The 26,298-nt window shown below is 39.6% G+C and overlaps 1 protein-coding gene across 1 annotated transcript in view; it reads right to left on the bottom strand.

The window, feature by feature from the left end:
* Window positions 1–26,298, bottom strand: part of LOC145987039 (scavenger receptor class B member 1-like) — a 67,263-nt gene that overhangs the window by 36,288 nt on the left and 4,677 nt on the right. Inside the window, exons 2-3 of the mRNA XM_083121498.1 lie at window positions 11,038–11,129; window positions 9,523–9,683 (exon numbers count right to left, since the gene is read on the bottom strand). Of these exons, the coding sequence (XP_082977624.1) occupies window positions 9,523–9,683; window positions 11,038–11,129 (253 nt within the window). The remainder of the gene's footprint in view (window positions 1–9,522; window positions 9,684–11,037; window positions 11,130–26,298) is intronic.

The following is a 26,298-nucleotide window of genomic DNA, read 5'->3' on the forward strand; positions in this document are numbered from 1 at the left end:
CAATGACAAACGCATTCAGGGTTTCACCGATGTTAACTGTGGCCACCTATGCCTTTCCGTTCTCGCATACATGTCTAAAATAAATAACCCGTCGGTGGAACATTTTCAGAAAGCATTGTGGAAGCTGAAACACGATGGGCGTGTTCCATCTCACGAGCGAATCTTCGATCCTGAAACTCACGCTGCACGACGACATCGTCTATCCTAAATCCGTAGCTCTGCGCGCATTCTACAGCATGTACCTCATACCTAACGTCACGCAGCACAACAACAAAATTAGCGTCGGAAGCGAACACATCGTCGTCACGCCAGGCCAATACAATCTTTCCACTTTGCAAGCTCAATTACCCAAAGGCACGTACCTTTCTCAAAATTCGGTCACGCACAGAGTGGAAATCGTGTCGGCGACGGAAACCATAAACCTGGGCACCATAGGAGAACTTTTAGGTTTCGAGAACAACACAAAACTCGAAGCTGGCATCAAGCACACGGCAGTCAATATTCCTAAATTTCTAGCCATCGAAACTCTGAACGTTCACTGCAACGTGGCGGAAGGCATGATCACTAAATCTTCGGACGGATTACTGGGAAGTCACAAGCAGACGGGAATCATAGCCACGTTCAAACCAAGTTCCGAATTCATGGAACCGATCATCTACACACCCTCTTCGCCGATCTATTTTCCAGTATGTCGCAACCGCATAGACGACATAGAGTTGGTAGTGACGAACGAGAAAGGAGAGGTGGTGGATTTTGCAGGTGCCACTACGACGGCCATCGTGGAGATCATCGTATAATAAATAACCATACATAGTAAAAATGGAGCAAATCGAAAGTTACGAATTGCAATCTTTCCCTCCCAACCGTCGCACGTTCGCCAATCTCAACGAAGCGAACAGGGAGATCGAATACGACGTGGACGTAGGCGACGGGTTTGTTCATCCTCACAGAGCGGACCTCTATCTTCAATTCGACGTGGTGAAGAAGGAAAGCGGAGACGCGTTTCCCGCAACAGCAAATTTGATACTCGTGGACAACTTCGTGCCTCACCTGTTCTCGCAGGTGGAGGTGAGGAAACACAACACCGTCATAGACAGAATAGATTATCCAGGTATCACGTCGACGGCAGTGGGAACATTGAAATTATCCAAAACGGATGCGGCATACTACCAGGCGGGAGGATTCGAAGCAGGGACCAAAATATCAACAAAAAGTCACACGGTACTCTTTCCCATGCGTCTGCTACCGGGATTCTTCTCGGACTACAAAGAAATCATGTGGAAGGGGGGATTGCGCGTCACGTTTCGAAGAGCAGCCAACGACAACGACGCGCTGATGCGATACACCAACTTGAACGCCGACAGCACGCCGATAGCCAACACATTACCCGAAGCAGCCAAGTGCGTCATCCGGAGCATGGAGTTGAGAATGCCGATCGTGGAATACGAAACAAACTATGCCCTCAAGTACAAAGCGGAGATCTTGAAGAGTCCGCAGGTGCCGATTCACTTTCACGGTTACCAGTGCGTGCAGAAGTTGGCGTCGGGAAGTCACATGGAATTCGACGTGACGACACAGTTCAACAACATACAGTTCGACATGCCAGATTTCGTCGTAGTGTTCTTTCAGACCGGGCGCGATAACAACCAGGAAAAAGATTCCAGCAAGTTCGACGACTGCAAGATCAAAAACATTTATCTCAAAAATGGACGCAACGAAGTGTTCCCGCGCGAGAATTACAACCTCGACATGACCAAAGACGATTACCTCAAACTTTACGAAGCTTACACGGCTTACAAGCGCGTGACCGAGGGAAACGTGGACATGTACTACACGCCCAGCGAATTCAAAATCCGCAGGCCGATGTTCGTCATCAATACCACGAAGAGGAAGCAGGTGGTGGTCAACGATCGCACCAACATCAAAATCGTCTGCGAGTTCCACGAAGCCTTGCCCGATGACACCGTGTGCAGCGTCATCCTGATTGCAGAGAAGTCTTTCGCGTACGACGTGAAGAACGAGAGGGTCACAGAGCAGTTTTAACAGGTTTAACATCTTTTTCTTGCACAATCAGTTACAATAAAAATTTTGTGCTAGCACAATAATAATACGAATTTCTCTAGTTCAGATCAGTTACAATGTCAATTTCACCAATTATCAGTTACAATATCTTTTTTTCATCAGTTTTTTTTGCACTATAGCACGAGACAATCAGAATTTGCACAAAATTTTGTTGTTTTTACATGAGAAAATTAACAATAAAATTTTTTTATCGTTACAGATGCTGTCGAACATCAAGCACACACACACACTAGAAAAAAAAAGCATGCAACTTTAGTTTTTATAACACACACATTCTCCATCTTCATCAAAAATATTATAATAAACATATCTCACAATAAAACTCTATATCCAAAAATATTACAACATCAAATAACACTAGAGTCGTTAGTACATGTTGCATGCATTACGGAGGTCCTCTGTAGAGTTTCATGGAAGTTTGAGAGAAAAAAAAACACATGAAAACTCTACAGAGGTGTGGTTATCCATAACCACAGCCGTTAGAACCTTTTTGGGTTGAGCACCACGCACCCTAGCGAGGTTAGAGGCTAGGAATCCTAAAAAAATAAAAAAAAATTATTTGTTTGTTTGCTTGAGTCACAATACAAAAATAATAAGAGGCGCCAGCACGCGCGTGCGTGTGGCACATCGTTCCCGAGAGAGGTTTACAAAGGTCACGATATACAAACATTAGTGTCCCCGGGACTTGGAAGATTACGATAAAGTGCATTCGTACTTCAGAAATAAGAAAATGCATTATTTACTCATCACGCTGTGCCAGCACAACGAATAAATACGCGAAACGTAATCTACCGATAGGCGCGCGCGCGCGTGTGTGGCACATCGTTCCCGAGAGAGGTTTACAAAAGCCGTGTCCGGATTGGCAAGCGCTCCATCCCGTTCTCCCCCGTTGCTCTCGCGTGCACTCGAAGTCGCGTCCAAGTCGTCCGAATCTGCATGTCCCCTTGTAGTACGCCTGTCACTTTTCCCGCCAGGTGTCAGCCCGAACTTCACCCACCGCACTCTGGGGCGCAAACAAACATGACAATGATTTCCACCTAACTACTCACATTAAAAAATATAACATGCTATTTCATCATTTACGTTTTCTGCATTCATTATCGATAAAATATTAAAATATAACTGAGTTCTACATCCTCTAATCAGTAAATGTTGTCTGTACAAAGTGAAAGTTAGAATATGGCTGCCAAGCGCAGCGTCACAGCGAGTTCAAGCGTGCATCTGTCGCGCCTCTCTGCTCTTCCCTCCGACTCCACGTCTACCGCAAATTCAGACAACAGAGATTGGCTGAGTCCCGGATGGAACAGCGCTCTAGGTGACATCTGCTGCTGATTCGGACGCAACCCCGGCCACTTCTATTAGTCAGTGTTGCCCATTCGTAGGTTAGCTTCGCCTGTAAAATATCACATGATGAAATATTCTTCAGGTAAGTTGGCAACATTGAACCGCAATTGATGTTACCAGTGTTGTCAACTTCTATTTGTAGGTTAGCTTCGCCTGTAAAATATCACATGGTGAAATATTCTTCAGGTGAGTTGGCAACATTGAATCGCAATTGATGTTACCAGTGTTGTCAACTTCTATTTGTAGGTTAGCTTCGCCTGTAAAATATCACATGGTGAAATATTCTTGAGGTGAGTTGGCAACACTAAACCGCAATTGATGTTGCCAGTGTTGCCAACTCCCATTTGTAGGTTAGCTTCGCTTGTAAAATATCACATGGTGAAATATTCTTGGGGTGAGCTGGCAACACTGAACCGCAATTGATGGCACTCAACCCGTGCACCTCCACTAGTCAGTGTTGCCAACTCCCATTCGTAGGTTATCTTTGCTTGTAAAATATCATATGGTGAAATATTCTTGGGGTGAGCTGGCAACACTGATCGCCAATTGATGGCGCTCAACTAAGCTGATTACACTAATCAGTATTGCTAACTCTTATTCGTAGGTTAGCTTCGCCTGTAAAATATCACATGGTGAAATATTCTTGAGGTGAGTTGGCAACACTGATCGCCAATTGATGCTGGTGAACCCGGCTACCTCCACTAATCAGTGTTGCCAACTCCCATTTGTAGGTTAGCTTCGCTTGTAAAATATCACATGGTGAAATATTCTTGGGGTGAGTTGGCAACACTGCGAGAAAGCCTCAAGCGTTGCCAACTCCTTGTTTGAGGTTAGGTTAGACCCAAAAACAAAAACCTTGGTGATTTTTTCAAGTGAGGAGTTAGCAACACTGCGAGCGCCACCGAGCGCCATTTTCGGTTGGTGAACCGGGCCACCTGCACTACTAACTCCTAACACAATATAATGTGTCTGAAATAAACACAAATCTATACTATGGAGTTGTATATCCATACCTAGAATATTGCATAATAGCATGGGGAGGAGCTGCGCAGGAATACACTCAAAGATTGCTTACTCTACAGAAAAGAGCAATAAGGTATATGTTCAAAATACCAATTAGAAACTCATGTAGAGAATTATTTAGAGAAAATAAAATTATGACCATATATTCGCTATATATTTACAAAGTAATTGAATATGTACTAAAACACCGTAAATTAGATAAGAATTCGACCGTCCATCAGCACAACACACGTCAAAAAGAGAACTTCCATATGCAACCACACAGACTTGTTCTCTCAGACAAATCACCTCATGTTGCAGGAATAAAATACCATAACAAACTTCCCACATACATCAAAGAAATTACAGAAACTCACAAGATAATGAAATCAATTAAACAGTATTTAACAGATATACCTCTATATAATCTCAATGAATTTCAGTAGTTAAACTGGATTAGTAAATTGAAGCATTTAAATTCTTTTAATATTGTATGTGTCCTATATTTGGATTATCTGTTTTACAAGTTTAGTATGTAACACTTATAACTGTTTATGTTTAAGCCATATGATTTATTTGTATTTTTGTGTTTGCATTTTGTTCTTTATATTGTAATCTTACTGCATTTGTAATATTTAGTATTGTATGACGTTTTCCACACCCATGGATATGGGTCTACGGAAATAAAGATTTTATTATTATTATTATTATTATTATTATTATTATTATTATTATTATTATTATTATTATTATTATATACACAGGGTGGCTCAAAAAGTCAATTAACACCCTCGGTACAAGACCACTGCAGCGTGCAATGTGGAAATTGGTGATGACCAATCGTTGCCAGGCCAAGGGGGAACCACATTGACACCACCCGCATGTTTGGCATCCATCTTGATGTCTGCCATCTTGAATTCAACTTCAGAATTTTAAATGGGAAGGGGGTGATATGATATTTCAAATCAGTTTAGAATTTCACAAGAAATGCAATGGTGAAGGTTTTTTTGATGTCTCTAACCAGTAAAAGGTTATGACTGAATTCTTGTACCAATTTGCTCCTTTTCGAGGTGTTAGAAAAATGCCTTAAAATTTGTTTAGCGCATTGGTAACGCATCGAGATCAAAGTGACGTGTAAGGAGAAAAGTTCGTTTGCCATTGCACAAGATTTTAATCGGATACATCCATGAAGAGCTGCACATTATGAATGGTTGTCGCGAACAATTATCAGTGTGACGCTTCCATTAAATGGAAAGTCCTTCACAGTGACAAGGCTAATGTTTATGTTGATAAGGAAGTTCATAAACAGAATATTCAATGCTTTTTATCTGATAACCCATTTTCGACAGATCAAAGCTGAATGGTTAGCGCTGGTAAGTTAATGGTGTGGCGTGCTGTGTGGAACACGATTGGTTAGTCAATTTTCCATCAACGGAACCTTAAATGCTTAGGGCTACTTGGCTTTGTTAAATATCATCCTTGCTTATGGAAGAAGGTAATTTTTACAGAGTTTTTTTCAATAGAGAGGAACACCAGAACACTATGGGAACGTTGTGAAGCAGTTTCTGTCCAAAGTTAGTTATTGACAAGGGTCGCATATTCTGTTTATGAAATTCTTTATGAACATAAACATAACACTGTGAAGGACTTTTAATTCAATGGAACCGTCACACTGTAAATTGTTCGCGACAACCATTCATAATGCGCAGCTCTTCATGGATGTATCCTATTAAAATCGTGTGTAATGACATGTAAACTTCTCTCCCTAGACATCACTTTGATCTCGATGCTTTACCAATGCGCTAAACAAATTTTAAGGCATTTTTCTAACACCTTGAAAAGGAGCAAATTGGTACAAGAATTCAGTCATAATTTTTTACTGGTTAAAGATACGTCGAAAAAACCTTCCCCATTGCATTTCTCGTGAAATTTTAGCCTGATTTGATATATCATATCACCCCCTTCCCATTTAAAATTCTGAAGTTGAATTCAAGATGGCTGACATCAAGGTGGCCGCCGACCATGCGGGTGGCGTCAATGTGGTTCCCCCTTGGCCTATTTAAAGATTGGTCATCACCATTTTCATGTTGCGCACTGCAGTGGCCTTGTAACAGGGGTGTTAAGTGACTTTTTGAGCCACCCTGTGTGTGTATATATATATTATAACTAATTCAAGCAGTATTTTCAATGTGACATATCTCAAAGCAGTACAGTTGAACCTGAGTTACACACATATGTCAAGGTGAAGAGATAATAATATGTATAACTTAGAATTACTTACAAATGAGATTTAGATACCATATCATATTATTATTAAAAGAGTGGAATTGTATCTATTTTCAAGAACAAGATACAGGCAATACAGGTTGTTTCTATCATAAAGTGGTAAAGTAAGGATAAAAGTTTGATTCTTAAATACATTACATTTGACACTTTATTACTGAACACTTTGATACTGGAATACTACAGTAAACACTAGTTTTACTACCCAATTTTAAAAGATTGTGTAAAATAGCATTCCGTTTACTAGTGACTGTGAAAAGTGTGGTATAAGCTATGCCACAATCTGCAGCTATTTCAGTTTTAGTTTTATGTGGATTAGCATCAACTTCCTGTACAAATTTTACTTTCTGGTCAAGCGTGTAACATTTCCTCTTTCTGTTGTCCATGGCCGACCAGTAGCAACTGAAAACTGTCACTTCTGTGCAACTTGGGCACGTACAAATCAATTGTATTTGATGAAAATTGGTACGTATAACACCGAATTATGTATAAATGCATTGCATACAAATAAGGTTTAATTTATAAGTTTTTAAGTTATATTTTGCTGCGGCGTACAGTCATTTATTTATAAAAAATAATTACACAGATCTGAGTTACGTATAAAGCAGTCTCAACTGTATATATATATATTTCAGGATCGTTAATACAATCCTTGATGTGCAAGGTAATTGAAACTTATAATTATACAATTTTAGTTGTTTCAAGACAATCTTACATTGACTATTGTTAAGTTTGGGTTCTTCAGATTCTTCGATAATCCAGAGTATAGAGTAAAGAATACGACTAGAGTTTAGACACAAGCTAAAGTGTATAATTCATGAACAATATAACACAATTTGTATAAAGAACTTAAATTATGGTATAGACGCTAGACGTCTTGTCACGAAGGACGTTATAGATTTTGCGGCATACATATTGGAAAACTAGATAACAGAAAACTGACATTAAAAAGCACATAATAATAAGATCTGGCGGACACTGATGATGCAGATCAGTTCTGGCATAGATGATCAGTCGGTACACTATACTCTCCCCCCTTTGGCAGAAGAGACTTCTGTTCCACGATGTTTGCTCGTAGCAGTCAGGTAGTCGTCTTGGTCTCTGGGATCTTCTAATCGGCTGATTCTCGTTTGTCGCATTTGGAGGCTCTACTTGATCTTCAGCAGCAGGTACTGGGAGATAGTCTTCCTCTCTAACTAGGACCGGGTTGTTGCCGCGTGATAGACTTTGATTTTGGACACCAACCTTAGCATCATATCTCTTAATATTAACATTTCATAATTCACGAACTGACATGAAAGCCCACAATTGTTATTTTCCCCCTATTTCTATTCCCTTATTTGCCTGTACTTTTATACTTACTTGCAAGTGATGCAGATACACCTGATAGATGCAGCATTTGTAGTTCTTGCACGAAGCCCATTGCTTATACTTTGCCATGAAATGTAAGTAGTAGCATGAACTGAATTGGCATTAAATTCTAGTGTTCTAAGTAGAGCAGTGATTGATTTTAACACTGGATGAGAGTTATGCATTTAGGGAATCAAACTTATGCAACTTGAAGCATTTGCAATGTTGCCACTTTAGTGCCAAATGCCCTGTTCCTAAGTATATTGTTGTATTCGCATCATGATGATGTTCACTGTATGACCCAGCACAGTTCTGTCAAGCTGCCTAATTTTGAATCCTCTCTGAGGATAACAGTTCACCTGAATCTTTTGGGTCCTTTCTAAGGATAATAGTTCACCTGAAGCCAAGCAGGTTAGAATAAGGAAAGACGGACAGATTATGAAGAAATTCTCGTGAATTAATGACAAAGCGCTGCAGTATATGACCCTGAATATGCTCACACCCTTCTCGGAAAATTGAGAGTGCTACTTAAATAGAGCAAGAAGTGTTATAGAATTCAGGGGAGGTGAGGGAGCCACTATGGAGTAGTTGGTTAGTGCACCTGATTTGTAGTAAAATCACAGGTCTCTCATAGGTTCGAGCCCCATCACCAGCAAAAAGTTCACCTGAAGATGAGAGAAGAAGTGCTTTCTTGAAAAGTAGTGTTGCAATAGGTATAAGTAGTATATGCACTAATTGTTTGTTATAACTAGGGAACGGATTTTAAGGTTCAGCACCTTTCCAAAAATATTGCTGTTTTCATACCCATTGTTTGAGATATGTATTTTAGGACATGAAACCTTAGCACATTTATCCCATTTTTACCCCCTCCTGACATTAGCACATTACCCCCTCCTTGATGCTCCAGCACCGTTTCCCTGCCCTTTCTTTCATGTTTTGTTAAAAAATTGGACAGAAAAATAAATTATTTTCACTCTTCTTAAGCAGCTACATAAAACCCTATAGTCTCATTTTGTAGAGGAAAACGAGAGCTATAATATATAATATAATATAAATTATATATGGCTAATTACCAATTATGCTATTTGTTACAGTGTTGAATAAAGAATGTTGATATAACTGGTCAGAGGCGGCGATTGGGTTCCAAAACTAGAGGAGGGGGGGGGGGGCAAGGACAGTTTACTTTCCCGTGGTAGATAGGGTTTAGAATAGTGCGGGGCCAAGAAGTAAGGAGAGGCAACTGTCCCCCCTCGCCCCCCTAATCGCCGCCACTGTAACTGATTTAGACCTGAATAAATTCATTTTATTAGAAGCTTTTTTTGCATCTTTTTGAAAACATTTTCAGAACCGTTTTTTCCCCTTTGACTACCATAATTTTGCACCTTAAAATCCATTCCCTAGTTATAAGTTTTTATATTTCCCATTATATTATATTGTAACACTACTTTGTAATCAACTCACCTGTAAACGTAAGGACCGACTTCTTTGACTTGAAGCTTCTCACTGCCGTTTTTAAAAGCTTCAACATTCGTGTAGTTGTAGATGTAAACTGAGAGAGTTGGATGGATTGGTGCGTCTTTCCACCAGTCAAAGAACAATGATCCGTTTCTCAGCACAAGCAACTTAAGGAGGAAAAAAAATCTCCCTTAATACAGGTGCAAATAATACATATAATGAGACATTCACATGTTCAGTTCTTATATGGAAGTGAATCATTCCTTAAAAAAAAGTGTCAGTGTGCTTTGGTGTAAGTGTGTGTGTATTAGTTTAGTTTTCATTCCTTCATTTTTATCAGTGAAATAATTTATTGTGTACACAACTCTTTGTACAGTCTACACTTTACAATTATGTTAAACACTACATAAAGCCAGCCAGCCTCCATGGCAGAGTGGTGGTAGCACAGTGTGATGCCAATTCTTCCGGCCTGGGCATGGGTGTTTGTGAGTGTCCCTTCATGTATCATCACTAATCCTCTTCTTCACAATTAGCCAAAAGTGGCAAAAAAGCAAAGCAAAATACAATATTTTACTGCATAATCGTAGCAGATTTTATGCCAAATTTTTCTGCAAAAATTTAGGGTGAGACCATTAAAAAAAAATGTGTCAGTATTACCGGTACTTAAAAATCATTACTAAACTGTCTTTGGTGCAAGATTAGAATGCATGTAATTCTCGTGAATATGCGTTCAAATTGACACACATCATTTCTTCGTGATAGTTTAGTGACCATTTTTCCATCTGAAAAAAGATAACACATTATTATTGCCTTGTGCTTTATAGTCTAAATATTAAACTTGAGAAAATTTACTACAGTGTTGCGAAGTACGGACTTACAAAATTTTGATGCACAGATGCGACAATTACGACAATTACGCAATAAAAGGTTATAATCTAATTTTTGGACTGAAAACTGAAAAAAATAAAAAAACAGGGTGTGACGATTATGCAGTGAAATACAGTAAACGAAGTCAATCAAACCACATAAAGCCTGTGTATAAAGAACCACAGAAGAGTAAAGTAATTATGATTTATGTAGTTATTTTTGACTATCATAACCTGTAGATTCCAGATTACTAAATATTTTGAACCATATGAAACTATCAGTGAGTAAGTCTTTGACTAGTTACTCTGAATGATTTTTAAGTTACAATTTATAATACACTTTATGATAGTGTGTGAGTATGTGTGCACATATAAAGTATATCTAACCTCCCTTCACATTCACAAAATCTGCCATTTGTGGAGGTGATGTGATCAGCATCATGTTTCAGCTGCCTTTGCATGTTGATGTAATGTACAAGGTAACAGTTAATGAGTAATGATATGTGCAGGGGTCTTTTGATGAATTTCTCTAGTCAAGTTTATTAATTTCTAAGAAGAACTATCACAAATATCGAAAAGCTCAAAATAAAATAACCAATTTTCAGTTTTGAGACTTTTTTTCTGCTCATGATTGTAGTTTTATGTGCAACTTTACCTCATTAATAATGCGATCCACGATATTTGTTGAGAAGAAAACAATGGTGCCAACCATGCTGAAGAGGAACACGGTTACCAGTACAAACAAATCTGAAATAAAAAACAGGAAATAAACACATAATTGGATACATGAGGCTGCCAAACCTTCTCCTAAGAATAATTCAGATCCAAATATCTACTTTAATTAGTTATTTAAATTAGCTCTCCCATCCCCTTTGAGATTGAGTTTAGTGAGCAGTAAAAGGTGCTAATATACTCAAGATACAGAATAGTCAGCCTGATTTCTTGCAACAAAGTCTTGAACCTAAATCCCATCACTACAAAACATGTGGTCTGTCCTTGTGTGTAAAGGATCATCCACTTCAAACCTCAGTCTGGTAGTCAGAGCGCAACACCACAAGCAACATATTGCTGTTTTTGTTACTTCCGTTAGTGATGCGTAGGGTTACCAGATGTCTGGTTTTACCTGGACATGTCCTACATTTTAGCCTTATGTCCGGCATCCGGGAGGAATTTGAAAAGTATCATAAATGTTCAACATTTTAAGCGTCACATAATATTAATTAAGAAAATACATGTTTCAGTCGAACAAAGAGAAATCATGCAAGTTACAAGCCTATGGACTGCGCTACTAAACAGGTTTATACAAGGTGTTTCCCATTCTTATTCAATATCAATGGCTACAGAGAGCAAAGTTATTCAGCATGTCTACCAGTCAAGAAAAACTAAATATATCAACAAGAAGGTCAAGAAGTCAATAAAAAGTGAAGAAATTATACTTGTGGTCAAGAATATTTGCTTCACAATGACTGATTGGTTGATTTAGTTTATTTTACTTCACTTTTCTGCCTCTGCGGCTAATCGGGAAGATGAGAAGATGGATGAATGGACAATCACGAGCCCCTTATAAAATTATACTAGCTGTGAGTCCAGATGCCAGAGCCTCGCTAGTTTACCAAATGCACTCCAGGAATCATTAATAGATAAAGCAGGTCTAATTCTCTTGTTAAATACAGCATCAGTTTTCATTTTAACTTGCCTTTTGGTAGGGTTTTCCCATTAAATAAATATTTATTTTCTTATTTGCTAATTTCCCACTTTAAGTAGGGAATGAATAAATTAAGATTAAGAAAAATGGGGGAGAATGGTCAAGTAAAAGTCCTGAATACGCCAAGAATTTCGGATTTGTTATTTTGATAAGACACCCTGTTATTGAACTAATAACTACCCAAGATGAAACTTCTGGAGCCATTTCAAAGTATGGTAACTGCTGAATATTTGTTTGTCATTACAGGTCATAATGCAAATGTTGAGACACTACTTTCATTACCATCAGTACAATGGTCTCGCGAGAGAAATATTTTTTTCAGAAAGTACTGGACCCTATTATTTGAAAGAGTTTCACTGTCCGGTCTGTCATACATAAATTTTGAGAAAAATTGGATCTGAGAAGTACCAGTTAAGGCATGTAGTAAGAGGTTTAGTTTAGTATGATTAAAGTTTGGAAATTTTGCAATTAACAATTCATAAGAAATAATTATTTAAAAACTGAAAAGTGTCAATTTTAAATTGCTTTCTAATGTGTTCTATATAAATATGTATTATTTATTGCGAATGTTTTCTGTCCTACATTTTGACTTGTCCTACATTTTTGGACATCATGTCCTACTTTTCCCTCATAGTGATCTAGTAACACTAGTGACGTGTAGTTTCACTTTCAATGCTTGTGTTAGTAACGCTTTACCAAAATTACATGGGCAATTGCAATGAAATCTCATTTTTGTGTCAGCATCTGAAGTGGAAAGGGTTAGCTGAGGAATGTTTGGTCAAGCCTTGGGGTTAGCTGGGTGCAGGGGCATGCTTCTATGGTTTGACATACTGAGAATGAGACAGTTTGTGGGGAGGGGATTCTTTGTGAAAATTTTGCTGACTGGTAATTGTAATGGTCTTACCTTGATAAATTCAGAACTGGCTTATTTACTGTATATGCCAGGATGATACACTGTTTGTTCCATTGTTTTAAACATGTGCATGTAAAGTTACACTGAAAGAGAAAAAACGTGCACTGCCAAAACTGCTGTAGAGAGTCGCATGAAATTAGTCCAGGGGCATTTGTAATTCCATGGGTTTTTGATTGAAGAGAATATATGACTACCGGTAATATGTTGCTAGTGTGGTACACAATAACATACTACCAGGTGTTTTGCTCGCAAATGTGGCAGAAAGCCTGTGTGACGTCATAAATCCAAGATGGCTACCGCTTCATGCACTAACTAAGAAAATCCATCATAACTCCTTTAATACTGGTTTTGAAAAAAATGTTACATATACATGTTTTATTCAGAATTGAAAAAGGAACAAAATTGATTCTTACACTTTTTTTCATATCTTGCACTGTTATGGAGATATATGTAGTGAAACTATTTCGTGCCCTTTTCTGCAAGGATTCTATGCATATTTTAACTTTACGTGACATTCTGGCATATAAAGGGGGGAAATTACTGCCTGTGATATTTCGTTGATGCCTACTATTGTGGCGTATTGCCTGTGTGACATCAACATCCAAGCTGGCTGCCTCTGCAGACATTAACAAACAAAAACGACCCTATCTCCTTTACTCCCTTAGGAGTAATTCTGACCATTTGTAAGTGTGTTGGGTTTTTACACGAAGGGAAGACATGTGTATGGAGGATGCTTTCATTTGGAGGCATGCAATCATGTATTACTACAGGTGTTTTGCTGGATAATGTTTCAGAGACCATACATGACTTCCCAAATCCAAGATGACCGCCTTGGAGGTTCTGCACATGATATACTGTCCATAACCTGATTTAGAGTTCATTTATCAGATTTTTCGAGATTCATTTTCTGTTAATAAATAACAAGTCAAAAATATTAATTATTATTATTATCATTATCATTACTATAATTATTACAGTAAAGGGGTAATAACATCGCCTGTGAATTTCACATTGAGAAATATCATGTCTTCAATATAGTCACTTTATTCAAATTCCTCGTCACTCTGATCTGAGTGTATGTCCTGTAAGTCATTGTTTTCACACTTTTCTTCATCTGCACTACAAAGAGACAGTTCAGTACGTCACAGGGACTGATCCCTACATATGCACGAACATTTTTTATGCAACCACATGTCAACTGTAGCCTAAACTTCTCTTCTGTAGTTCTAGGTAGTGTGGATATGACAAAAATGATATTTTTGTCATCCTCATTTTCTTATTTTTCCATTCAACAGCTTATTGGGCTGGGTAGATTTGGATGTTCCTTTTCTGCTTTTATTTCACTCGAATACTTGGAAGTAACTTCTCCTAGTGAAAGGTGTGAGGGTCACTTTGGCGGCAGTGTTCACACTATCTATTAATTGTATCCCAGTTTGTGTTTGTTCTTGCAAAGAAGGCAAAAAGAGTGGTTGTTGAACGCATTTGATGGCGCAGAAGATGATGATGTGCTTGAAACTCTTGCAAATCTTGGTTCTCCTGGATTCGATGAACAAGATGGGACAATGAATTGCTTTATTTTACTTCTCGTTTCTGGTACTTTTGGCCAATTTCAAAGATGAAAATGAATTATAAGATGAAATAGATGAAAGGCCAATCACTAACACATATGGGCAGCACACAACTCAAGTCCCATGGGTCCAGATGCCAGGGCATTGGTTGATTGATCGAGTTGGTGTTTTATTTAAGTCCGCTTTATGCACAGTCAGGCTAATTGGGACTGGACCTACAATTTAAAGTAGGATCTGAACCGCTATATGTGCCTCCACCGGGAAACGAACTTGGGACCCCTTGATCACAAGGTGACGATACCATTGTGCCATCGGGGAGGCCATAGACGTCAGAGCAATGTTAGTCTGCAAAATGCAGTCGAGGGTGTACTTAGTAGACGTGAGGTTTATATTAGGGTGTCTCTTACACCCCGAATATTATGACAGGATTTTTAAGATGACAGGGATCTGTTGGTGAAAAGGGATGTAAAAGGTTTACATCTTGCTCCAACTAAAGTTCCCCTCACACTTTTTATCAAGAGGGGTTATTTTCAAGTATTGGAGTCAAATAAAAGCAGAAAAGGATCAACCAAATCTACCCATCTCAATAGGCTGTTGATGGGAAGAGAGAAAATGAGGATGACAAGAAGATCATTCCTGTCATATTGACACTGCCTAGAGCTCCAGAGAATGTTGAATGAGGAAGTCACAGAGGCGACGTCATTACTCCTTTACCATAATACGGTAGTGTCCAAAAAGAAGAAAAATGGAAGGGGGAGACGTGCACGATCACGATAAATAATCATCAAGGAGTGTAACTCACCTTACGCGCATAGGCAACAGTATTGCTAGTGTCAAATAGGCCCGTGATGGAAAGGTAAACTAAACACAACTTATCAGAACAAGAGTGCCTCATTCTGTATCGAATGCTCATTGTGATCGGAGGACAATCTCTTGGTAAAGTGTTCAATGTACAGTAAGAACATGGCACAAAGACGTCAGCGAAGAATAATCTAACGTCTGGAAGCAGGTCAAACGCAGACTGAAGTCACGGCAGCGTTGACTGTGCTACAGTCATTTCCAGGCTTTGGCGACGGTTCGAAGAGACAGTAGGGCAGAACAAGATTGTCAACAAGTGGCAACACAACAACAGGGCCGATATCTGGCTTCAACTGCACGACGAAACCAGACTATGCCTGCAAGACAACTGTCCTCAATGATTGCAGCCATCTCAGGGGTCAGAGTTTCTCTCGCCAAACTGTGTACCGGAGACTCAGGACAGCTGGTCTCTATGTGTGTCCTGCTTGATCCATTGCACAGAAGGGCCCGCTTGCAATGGAATCAGCATCATCAAAACTGAACCCTGAACGAACGGAGGAACGTGCTCTTTCACAGATCAGTTCAGATTCATTTTGCAAAATGATTCCCATCGCACATTCATCTGGAGAGATCCTCGATCACGATTGAATCCAAGGAATCCCGTGGAAAGGGACCAGTTTGGTCGAGATGCAATACTGGTATGGGTACTGGTACGTCATACTCAGTGGACGTACAGAGCTGCATGTCTCTGCTGGAGGTACTCTTACTGCCCAGAGGCACAGAAATGAGGTACTCCAAAAACATGTGCGACTTTTCAGAGACGCAGTCGGCTCAGACTTCAACTTCAACGATGAAAAGATGATAATAAATGTTGGCATAGAACCAAATTGGTGGATGACTTTCTTGAAGGTGAATAAATCCACCACATGGACTGGCCACCAAGGTCCCTGTAGTGTCTTAAGGAGACGAAAGAGCTTGCAATCCTCCACCAAAGACATTTCCATAGCTCCACACTCCTCTTAGTGGGAAATGGAACCAGCTGCCTGTAGAAATCTTGAACCACCTTGTATATAGCATACTACGTTGCTGCAAGGGGTTATGTAGCTGTTAGGGGTAACTTCACTCCATACAAGATTTTTTCGTCAAGAAAGTCTCTTCTATTTTCTTATTTTTTGCATGTGTGTCTTTACACTAAAAAACAATTGTTAATTTCATGCATTCTGCTCTATTGTATACCATATAACGTTTTGATTAATTTTCACTGTTTTATGCTTTTTTTTTACTTTATTAATAAAACATTTTCTCATATCTTAGTTATGCTTAACTTTTGGACACTACTGTAGTTATAAAAATTATAACATTTTTCACTTTTTAATTAATAACAGAAAATGTCCCTGGAAAAATCTGATAATCGAGCTCTAAATCAGGATATCATGTGTAGAACCTCCACAGTGGCCATCTTGGATTTCGGACGTCATTTATGGTTTCTGACACATTGTAATACATTATTGCATGCCTCCAAATGAAAACATCCTCTATACACATGTCTTCCCTTCGTGTAAAAATCTTCAGTTTATTACGAAACCCATTTATGTTTCCCATTAAATCTGAGGGGCGAGTTCATTCCGCATAGCGAAGGGGTGGGGTGGAAACTGGAATGCATGGTGTGAAGAGAACGTTACGTCACTTTAGATTCTTCTGATGATCATTATTGACTGCAAAATCAATTCTACCTGTGATATTGTCTTTCTTCACAGAGCTTCCGTTCCTTCAGTAAAAATAGAACTTATTTTAATAAAAATACATAAAATTAATGTATTTTGCAAACTGGCTTCGCGGGCCGCTAAAAAAGGCATCGCGGGCCGCCAGTTGGAAACCTCTGATGTAGACAGTTCAACGATCTCGAGTGCAGACGGCCTTGGCGGGCCCATATTTTCGACAAGATTTCTCCAAACGGAACTTGAAACCGGACTTTACAACTCGGACTCCCGCCACTGGGTGGTCCGTTGTCTACTGGCAGATCTAGTGACGGGTTCAAGCCGTTCATTTGTGTGAGTGTACTCATGAGCGCTCGCTCACTGAGAAGAGTCGTTCAAAACAGTCGTCAAGCTTATTTTTCTCGAAACATGTTAGGAAGGGGGCGGGGGGGGGGGGGGTAGGAGGTGTTGAAGCAGATGATTGAATTTAAATAAACGAACACAACGGAACGTATCAGCCTGTCCTTCAAGATTAATAAATTGTATTGCATTTCTGTGTGTGTATCTATGTATGTGTCTGATTCTGGCGATGTGCGATGTGCTTCACTGTTTAAAAACACAATGAAGCACATCGCCAGAAACTCACGGCGACAAGTTTCCGGTAATTCAAACTATGGAGTTAATGGAGGAAAGCATAGTGGAGCCCCGCTCACCGCCAGAGGTTCCCAAGAACAAACACGGTTTGATCTTGGGTCTCTTGTTTCAAGTGGAAGGCTCTGTGATTGGTCCACTCAAGGTCACTTCACCTCACTAATTTTTTCAAGGTTGTTAGCATAATATATAGCTTCTGATATCCAGGTTCCCCATCTGGTCAAGACTGGTTGCGGAGGTAAACTAAGCTCAGATGCAACTTCCTTACATTTTCGGGTTCGAGAGGGAGATTTCAGAAATATCTTCTTTGTGTTCGAAATCAACCTGTCCACTTCAGCAGTCAATCATGCACAAGGAAATGTTAACCGAAAGGCAATATCCTAACTCAGCATGAAATACATTTTTCTCACACTTTTATCCTTCAGCAATGTTGAAACATGCGTGAGTTCAATATTACTTAAATAAGGCGAAAATTATTCACATAATAAACGGAAGAAAAATAATGCCAACAACGTCTTTTGGGAGAAAAATAATTTATATACACATTTTTTTTTAAAAAAATGGTCAAATTTCATTGAAAAAGGCAAAAAAAGGCATTATAATTAAAAATAGGCAGTGGGGTCCCAAATAGGCAAAATGAAAAGGCTTCTAAAACATTCGAACCAACATAAGAAACGTATATCCGGAAAATTTTTATCAATATATGCAGTAGATAAAAAGAGGCATTTTACCAAACTTCCGGGCTCTAGTTATAAGTTCCAAGAGTTTGTTTCTTTCTGCCAGCAAACTGAGCTTCAGCTTGAAGTTTATTATCGGTGAAAACAATGCAGGAAAGCTAACGCTATTGTGTAAAAGCCAGGCAGACCCTATCTTATGAAAACGTTGTCACAGGGAAAAGACGAAAGATTAGGATGTGTTTCCCACTCTATATCTGTCGTGTCCCTTGGCGGACAATAATTAGACTTATATGATAATAATCCCCGATTCTTTAGCCTGAAGACAGTATTTTCAGAATGTAGTTACGTTAACGTAAAATGAAGTTATGCCCGCGGAAAACAAAACCTGTATATAAATATTTTTGCTTATCATTTTCACGTTGTATATATTTTTTTCTTCTTTTTTGGCATATCGCATACCCCGCCGTTGCGGGGAGAGAGGGGAGTTGAAAGAAGCCATACTCCCTGGTTAAAGTAAATACTGAGTATAACATTTAAAATTCTATTGCATAATTATTAATCACAAAAGGGTAATAATAATAGTTTTTACATGTAACTAATTACGTTTCTCATTGATACTTAGTTAATTTGTATTTTATTGTGATGTAATATTGGTGTTAAGATAAAAGTTTGTAAATCCATCACGGCACCGAGAAATCCTATATAAGCAGCGGAGCTCGGTGGCTCGTGGTCTTTTGTATTCGAACATTTGATAAATGCGGAACTCGTATAACCGTCTTTCCTTTCAACGCTCGAACTTCTGCTTTTACATCCACTTCGCTCTTAGAAATTAGTTCATTCTGGGATTACCTTAGGGCAGTTACTTAGCTCTTCTGGTCAGAATGTGTAAATTCTCTCTGTTCTATGCTCCTGTTCATGAGATACAATTGAGAGAGTTGTGATTGTCTTGAGATATGCCGGAATTATGGATCGGCCGGTAGACTGTTGGTTGTCAACGTTTGTAATCCTGGTCAGGGTACCCTTTTCTTATTCTGTGGTCACGGAAGAATCTTCTGTTCTCTGGTCAGAGGCTGGAGGATTGTCGACTGCTTGTGTGATCTTGGTCAAGATCTATAAGTAGATTGAGAACATTTGACCCAGAATTACGACGGACCTTTCATCGAGAACTGAAGCAGCCGGATTAACCCGAACCTTGAGCCGAGGAGATTCAAGCCCCGAAGAGTTACTGAGCGTGAAGCCGAGGCTCAATAGACCCATCAACCAAGTAACAATTCAGGGCGGACCTTACAATGGAAAGATGATTTTGTCAAAACAATCGTTCTGCGCTGTGAATGAGGGTCAGGAGTTAGAGTAGGCGGGGTAAACTTAGGACAGAAAATTGACTAAGCCGATTTTTTCCTCTGAACCTTTAAATATAAATAAAGTAATTAAATTTCAATGTACAACATTTCTTATTTCGGCATTATCTCGTTGAGACAGGAAAATGAGGTGAATTGTAAAATTGAAATAATCCCAAGAATTTCTTTGTTCTTTTCTTACCCAGTATTATCAGATCAAATGAAGGTTGTTGAAGGAGACTAATAACAACGTAGGAGTGTTACTCAACACGTTTTGGCGTATTATTCCCATCAAATTTTGGTTTGGCCTTTCTTGACAACCACTAATACATAGCGAGTTAAAAGAAGAACGCTTTACCATGAAGGTCAATGTAATGAGTTTTCCTCCAAAACTTTTCTCACTCAAGAGTATTCTCATGAGGTGAAGATGTTAGTTAGTGCACATTATATTTCAAATGATGCAATACTAACACGCAATCAAGTTAAAGACCGTATGTGAAATCCTGGAGGGCCAGGAGGGATTTCCCCCTCACTAATAATCTTGTCCTCAAAAATCTGCCCCACCAAATATATTCGGGGGGGGGGAGTTTTTGTTATAACAACAACAAAATACTTTATATTATACTTTACTGAGGATAATATCGAAAACACACACACATGCTTTCTCTCTCTCGCTCTCTCTTTTTTTCCCAGACATAATTAACAAATCTCCACCAACATCTATGCACAATGAAAGTTGTTACGTACAATAACGTCTCACGGAAAATTTCTTTATGTACATACACCTTTTTTTACACCTCTACCCTTCGCGTTATTTGTATCTTTTCGTTACATTCCATTAACAACCTCGCCAGGTTGCTTTTTGCCCCTTCACAGAGAAATGCACTTATCAGGACTTCACTCAACGAGCGCACTATTTACCACGAATTTTGTGCCAATGTCAACGGCGGTAAAAATGTAGGAGAACCCATGGGAAGTTGGTAACCGGCCTATAATATCAATAGAGAGCATCTCATGAGGATCCTTGGGTGAAATGTGAAGCTTCTCTCTCAGAATCCCTATCTTATCCATTTTTGTCTTGGTACACATCTCACAATCCATAACATATAGAGTAACATCAGCGGATAGTTTGGGCCAAAAATATCTATATTTTATTCTAGCTTTGGTTTTTGTAATGCCAAAGTGTCCTAGGTTATCGTGATTTTCCCTAAGTATCTGGGGAACAAATATTGCCGGCACACAAAGCTTCAAAATAATGGATTCACCCTGAACTTTTCTGAACAATAAACCTCCATGTACACAATAATTCTTCCTGGTTCGACCTTGAGTGATGGTGTCAGTCTCTTCTGGAGCTTCCAAGATCTTCAAGATGCTTTGACAAGACAAGTCCTCTTTCAATCCACTTTTCCAGTTTCTCAGTCTCTTACCGTTCCTGCCAAATATAATTCTCCTTAAAAAGTGTCTTCGGAATCTCTCCTTCTGGTGAATCGGACACAGGATACTGGGAAAGAGTGTCAGCTATCTCATTATCCTTTCCCCTGACGTAAATAATCTGGAATTGGTAAGTCTGTAGTTTCAAAGCCCATCTATACTAAGGTGCAAGCTATCTTGACAGTGACGTCAGCTGGGACCGCACTACAGGTTGATGCGAAACCATTGTATCACTCCGCGCAAAGCATGAAAGATTCTCTCCGTCACAGTTGTGTCTCAGAGTCCGCAGAGAAAGCACACAGGAGGAAGGGAACGTTTTTGTGTACAGCTGATCGAGGGTTGGGTCGGGTGGGAGGTAGCCAGGACTGCTTGACTTCTGACACCCTTTCAATGTTGCCAAACTTACATGGACGAAAGGTCAATTGAGTTCGAGTGCGTCTGTTGTGTATGTTGTTTATACCGAAATGAAGGGCAAAACCGTACATAGTTGAGAGCCGAGAGGTGATTTCGAATGTTGTTAAATTTTTTGACAACGAAGCGAGAGAAGGATGTTACACGTTTTCGGTAAATGAAACTACAAAACGTGCGGCGGCTGCAGTTCAAATGTCGGACACTTTCATTAAGAAAATTAGAAAGGAAGGAAATTCAGGGGGGAAATTTACGACACCAGGTAAGCACAGGTCTGCTGAAAAGCGTAGAATTGTTGTAGACGACTTTGACAAGTGTTTGATTAGAAGAACTTTTGGTAATTTTTATACGGTTGAACATGAAGTGCCAACAGTAAAAAAAGTGCTTTCGAAATTAAAGAAAGAAATTAATTTTCGGGGTAGTCGTGAAACTCTTCGCAACATTATTTGCAATGACTTAGGATTATATAGTATTATATATTAGTTATATCAGCTAATCAAAACCAACAAAAAGCCCCCGCAATATCGGGTCGACACTCTTGCAGCAGAAAACGGCCACACCGTACTTCGTCTTCCACCTTATCATTGCGATCTAAACCCTATTGAGTATGTTTGGGGTATCATAAAGGGTCGTATTGCATCACAAAATGTGGATCGTAATTTGGGCAGAGTACTGGAAGTTGCAAGAGAAGAATTTCAGAACTTTCCCAAAGAAGAATGGAAAAGGTCTTGCGAAAAGTAAAGGCGAAACAAGTTAGCGCCTCTGGCCTGGTACCCCAATCGCCGCCACTGTCTCTGAGGATATAATTATAATTAATAATTAAATTGAAGATAAAATCTGTTTCTTAGATGGTAATATTTACTATCGCATAGTAAGAATCACAACCATGACAATAGATTTTATTATAATTAATTATTTAAATCGGGAATCGTCACGAACGCTATCCATTCTTCTTCAACCACTGACCGCGCCACACTGAACGTCGCGTTTTGCGGCAGGTCAGCCAGAATTTCATCTGTCAGAGAACAGCTGTGAGGCATCGTGGCAACAGCGTGCCATTTGAGGGCAGAGGAAGAGAAGGATTTCCCCCAGATTCTGGTCTGCTGCCGTTCACCGCGACAGAAACAAGTGGGGGTTCGCATATTTTCCGTTTTTTCTTCTTCTTTGCCTGAAGTATATATAATTTTAACTTTGACTTGTAACGAAATAATCGTGCCGCATACTCTACATTTCAACAAGATTTTAAGTATCTAATATTTTTAACACATTTATATGCTCTGTATACGCTGTAACGTGTTTTCATTCAGGAACTATATTTTTGTGCTCAAGCCTCGCGAACTTTCCGTTCAAAGGCGCGTTGCCATCTCGTATTCATTATCCGATTCCGTTCATTTGCTTGTATTTATACATCGTGCTCGTTTTAATTGCTCTTTATTTTACATGATTCCATTCTAAAAGAAACCTCGCATTGCGACATGTTGACTTCCTTCCCTTGCATTTCAAACTATCAGTGGCGTAGCGTTATAGTACGCCCATACGCCCGGCGTTCCCAGATTTAATGTTTAAAAAATGCGTAAATGCTGTAAATATAAAGTAAATCTTGACTAATTTCATATATGTCTGACCTTCATGGCATTATAATAGCTATTTCTCGCGATCCGCTTGCAACGTTCCACTAACAACACTCGTTCTAGCATTTTTTTCCAATGCCTTTCCAATGCCTTTCTGGAGGGAAAGCTTGGATCTCTAAAGCACGCGCCCAAATGCTCTCTCTTACGCCAGCGTATGGAGCAGAGGCTACGTGATTGGTTCACGTGACCCTTCCTGCCTTCTGAATCAGACGACAGCGGTAGAATTCCTACCCGGTTCTTCGCGCTCGTGCCACTCGTGCTATGTGTTGCTACAATACGCAATATTGACTGACGTAACTTTACCAAACTGAAATATGGCACTTCTTAATGGCCACTGCATTGTATAATTTATCGCACGAACAGCGATGTGCATTAAAAACTAAAAGATCAACACAGTTTTTGTCAAATAAGTTGCTGAAGTCCTCGTGGTAGAAGTTCAGCCTGTGGCTGCTCTACTACTTAATAAAAAATAAAAAATAGTTTTGCGGGTTATTATTTTGTCGTTATTATGTAACTGCTTAATATTGTGTCAATGGAAATGTTTAGCATTCATTTGAAAACTCTTAACGTAGAATGGTCTCTGGACAAAATTATTTTAAAATGTTTATCAACATTCTCAAGACGTAATAAACAGTGGTCTGAATTACTAATCGGCACTGTTACGTTAGTAGAGTGTACGATAGTTGGATCATCCGCCCACTTCCGTGTCAGAGTGTTTTGTACAGCGCCCCAAGACAACAGAGGCCCCTGATTCGAATCCCGGGGTGAGCATGAGTGTTCTTTGTGAGTGTCCCTTCATCAATATCATCATCACTCATATTCATATTCGCGATTAACGAAAAGTGGTAGAAAAGCGAAATAAAATAAACCAAATCAATCATTAGTTGGATCATTCACAACAATGACGTCTACTGTTGTCCAGAGGCTTGTGATTCAGGTAGGTTTTATAATGATTTGTGTCATGCCGAAAGGTATAAAACACCAGCGTTCAAAACATTTGTTGCATAGTGAGTCATCTAATTTTCTAGCTAAAAACTGCATGGATGATGATGCTTTATTGCAAACCCAGCTGACTTCAGGCAAAAAAACAACACCTGTGGCGACTAATTCCATAAGTAAATTATTAATCAAAAAAGGGCTGACCTTTCCTTCGGACTTGGCGTTCCCACCCGAAATGTCCATGCTACGCCACTGCAAACTATTGAAATTCTTACCCTTGTTTGTCTTTTTTCTTAGTGCAGACAGTGAAAGTATCAACGATGGAAGTTTGCAATGCTGGTACTTAGTCACTGTCAAGATAGGTTGCACCAGAGTTTAGTTAACCTGCTATTAAGATCCTGAGAGTTTTTCAACCAGACGAGTCCCTTGTGGTCTGAGTATATCTTATTTAAAGGACTGGCCTTTTAGATAAACTGAAAATTTTTCCACTCCAAAAATGATACTCAGACACTCCAGTTCACGGATGGAATAGTGTCTCTCATTGTTCCTCAGTTTTCGACTTGCGTATTGGATAACATTTACAGTTCTCTCTCCACGTTCTTGTTCTTGGAACAATATGCAGCCTAACCCTTTAGCAGACAAAGGCTTAAATTAAAATCTGGCTGAGACAATGCACCAGTAGTAACTAACGTAATCTTAATTTTCTGGAACGCCTGTTCTTCCTCTTCACCCCAGCTCCACTTAACATCCTTCCTTAGGAGGTGACTTAATGGCTCTACGTCCTGTGCTAATCCAGGGTAAAATTTTCTTCTCCAATTAGCAAGACCTAAGACCTTTCGGAGATCCTTCCTACAGGTAGGTCGAGGAAATCTCAAAATGGCTTCATTACCAGCGGGATCAGGCCTTAGTTCCTTTCCGGATACTATATGCCCTAGAAGGCGAATCTCTTTTTTGACAAATTCACATTTTCTTAATTTAATGGTCATTCCACATTCTCTCAATCGTTTTATGACCAAGTTTAAATGCTGTAAATGCAGTAGAAGCGTCTTGGAGTGAACAAGTAAATCATCCAGATCCACGGTCAGATACCCCTCACTTTCTGGACCAAAATATATGTGCATGACTGAGGCAAAGGTTTTACCGCATTCGAAAGTCCAAAAGACATCCAAGTAAATTCACATAAGCGGCCTCGATAAGGAAAAGCGGTGTATTTTCTATGATCATGGCGTATTTTTACCTGAAGATAATCGGACGCAAGACAACCAAGCTGAAAAAGTACCTCGATCCTCGGAAACGTTGCAAAGACTCATGGATGGGTTAGACGTAACTTCTTGGAACTATGATTTTGTTGTTGAGTTGGCATAATATGTCCTAAGAGCCTCAGGTCATACGGCAATGTACATGTACCTTAGGAGAGTTGAGCTAGTTTTTGATGAGGCCAAACTAAAGAGTTTATTCGTGTGCGTCCAGCTTACAAGACACAAAGCAAATAAGATTGATTGATTGATTGAGTTGTGTTTGAAGTCTACTTTATGCGCAGAAAGGTTATTCGGGACTGGACCTACAGTTTAAAGTGGGATCCGAACCACTATGTGCCTTCACCGGGTATAAAACCCGGGACGTATTGATTGCAAGGCGATGACGATGCCACTGCGCCATCAGGAAGAATGAGACGCGGAGTGTTAAGCGTAATCAGCTTCGAAACCTCGTTAAGGGACCGTATTCGTTCCATTCTGATTAGATGTAATGTTGCACAGACATACAAATATAATTAATGACAATTTATATAGCGAGAGCCGCGGTATTTCAGTCTTTAGAGCGTCTGAATACCATGCGAGAGACCCGGGTTGGATCCCCTGTTCAAGCGGCTCCGGTGCCCACTCACCATCGTATGAAATGGGTACCTGAAGGAAACTCGTGGGGGGGGGGAGGAGGGTAAAGCTGTCAGGGACGTGGTGCTGATCACATCAGCCCCCATCTTCGGTCGTGATCAAGAAAGTGTGCGACCTTAACTCCACACCCCCTATACGCCTTCATGGCTTTACTTCACTTTACTTTTGACAGTTATGTAGCGAATAATAGTTAGTTAATGGGGCCTCCCCATTGGCGCAGTGGTAGCGTCGTCGCCTTGTAATCAAGGGGTCCCGGATTCGATGCTCGG

The sequence above is a fragment of the Lepisma saccharinum genome, chromosome 4, assembly GCF_977018435.1.
Source record: "Lepisma saccharinum chromosome 4, izLepSacc3.1, whole genome shotgun sequence".
Taxonomy (NCBI): Eukaryota; Metazoa; Arthropoda; class Insecta; order Zygentoma; family Lepismatidae; genus Lepisma; species Lepisma saccharinum.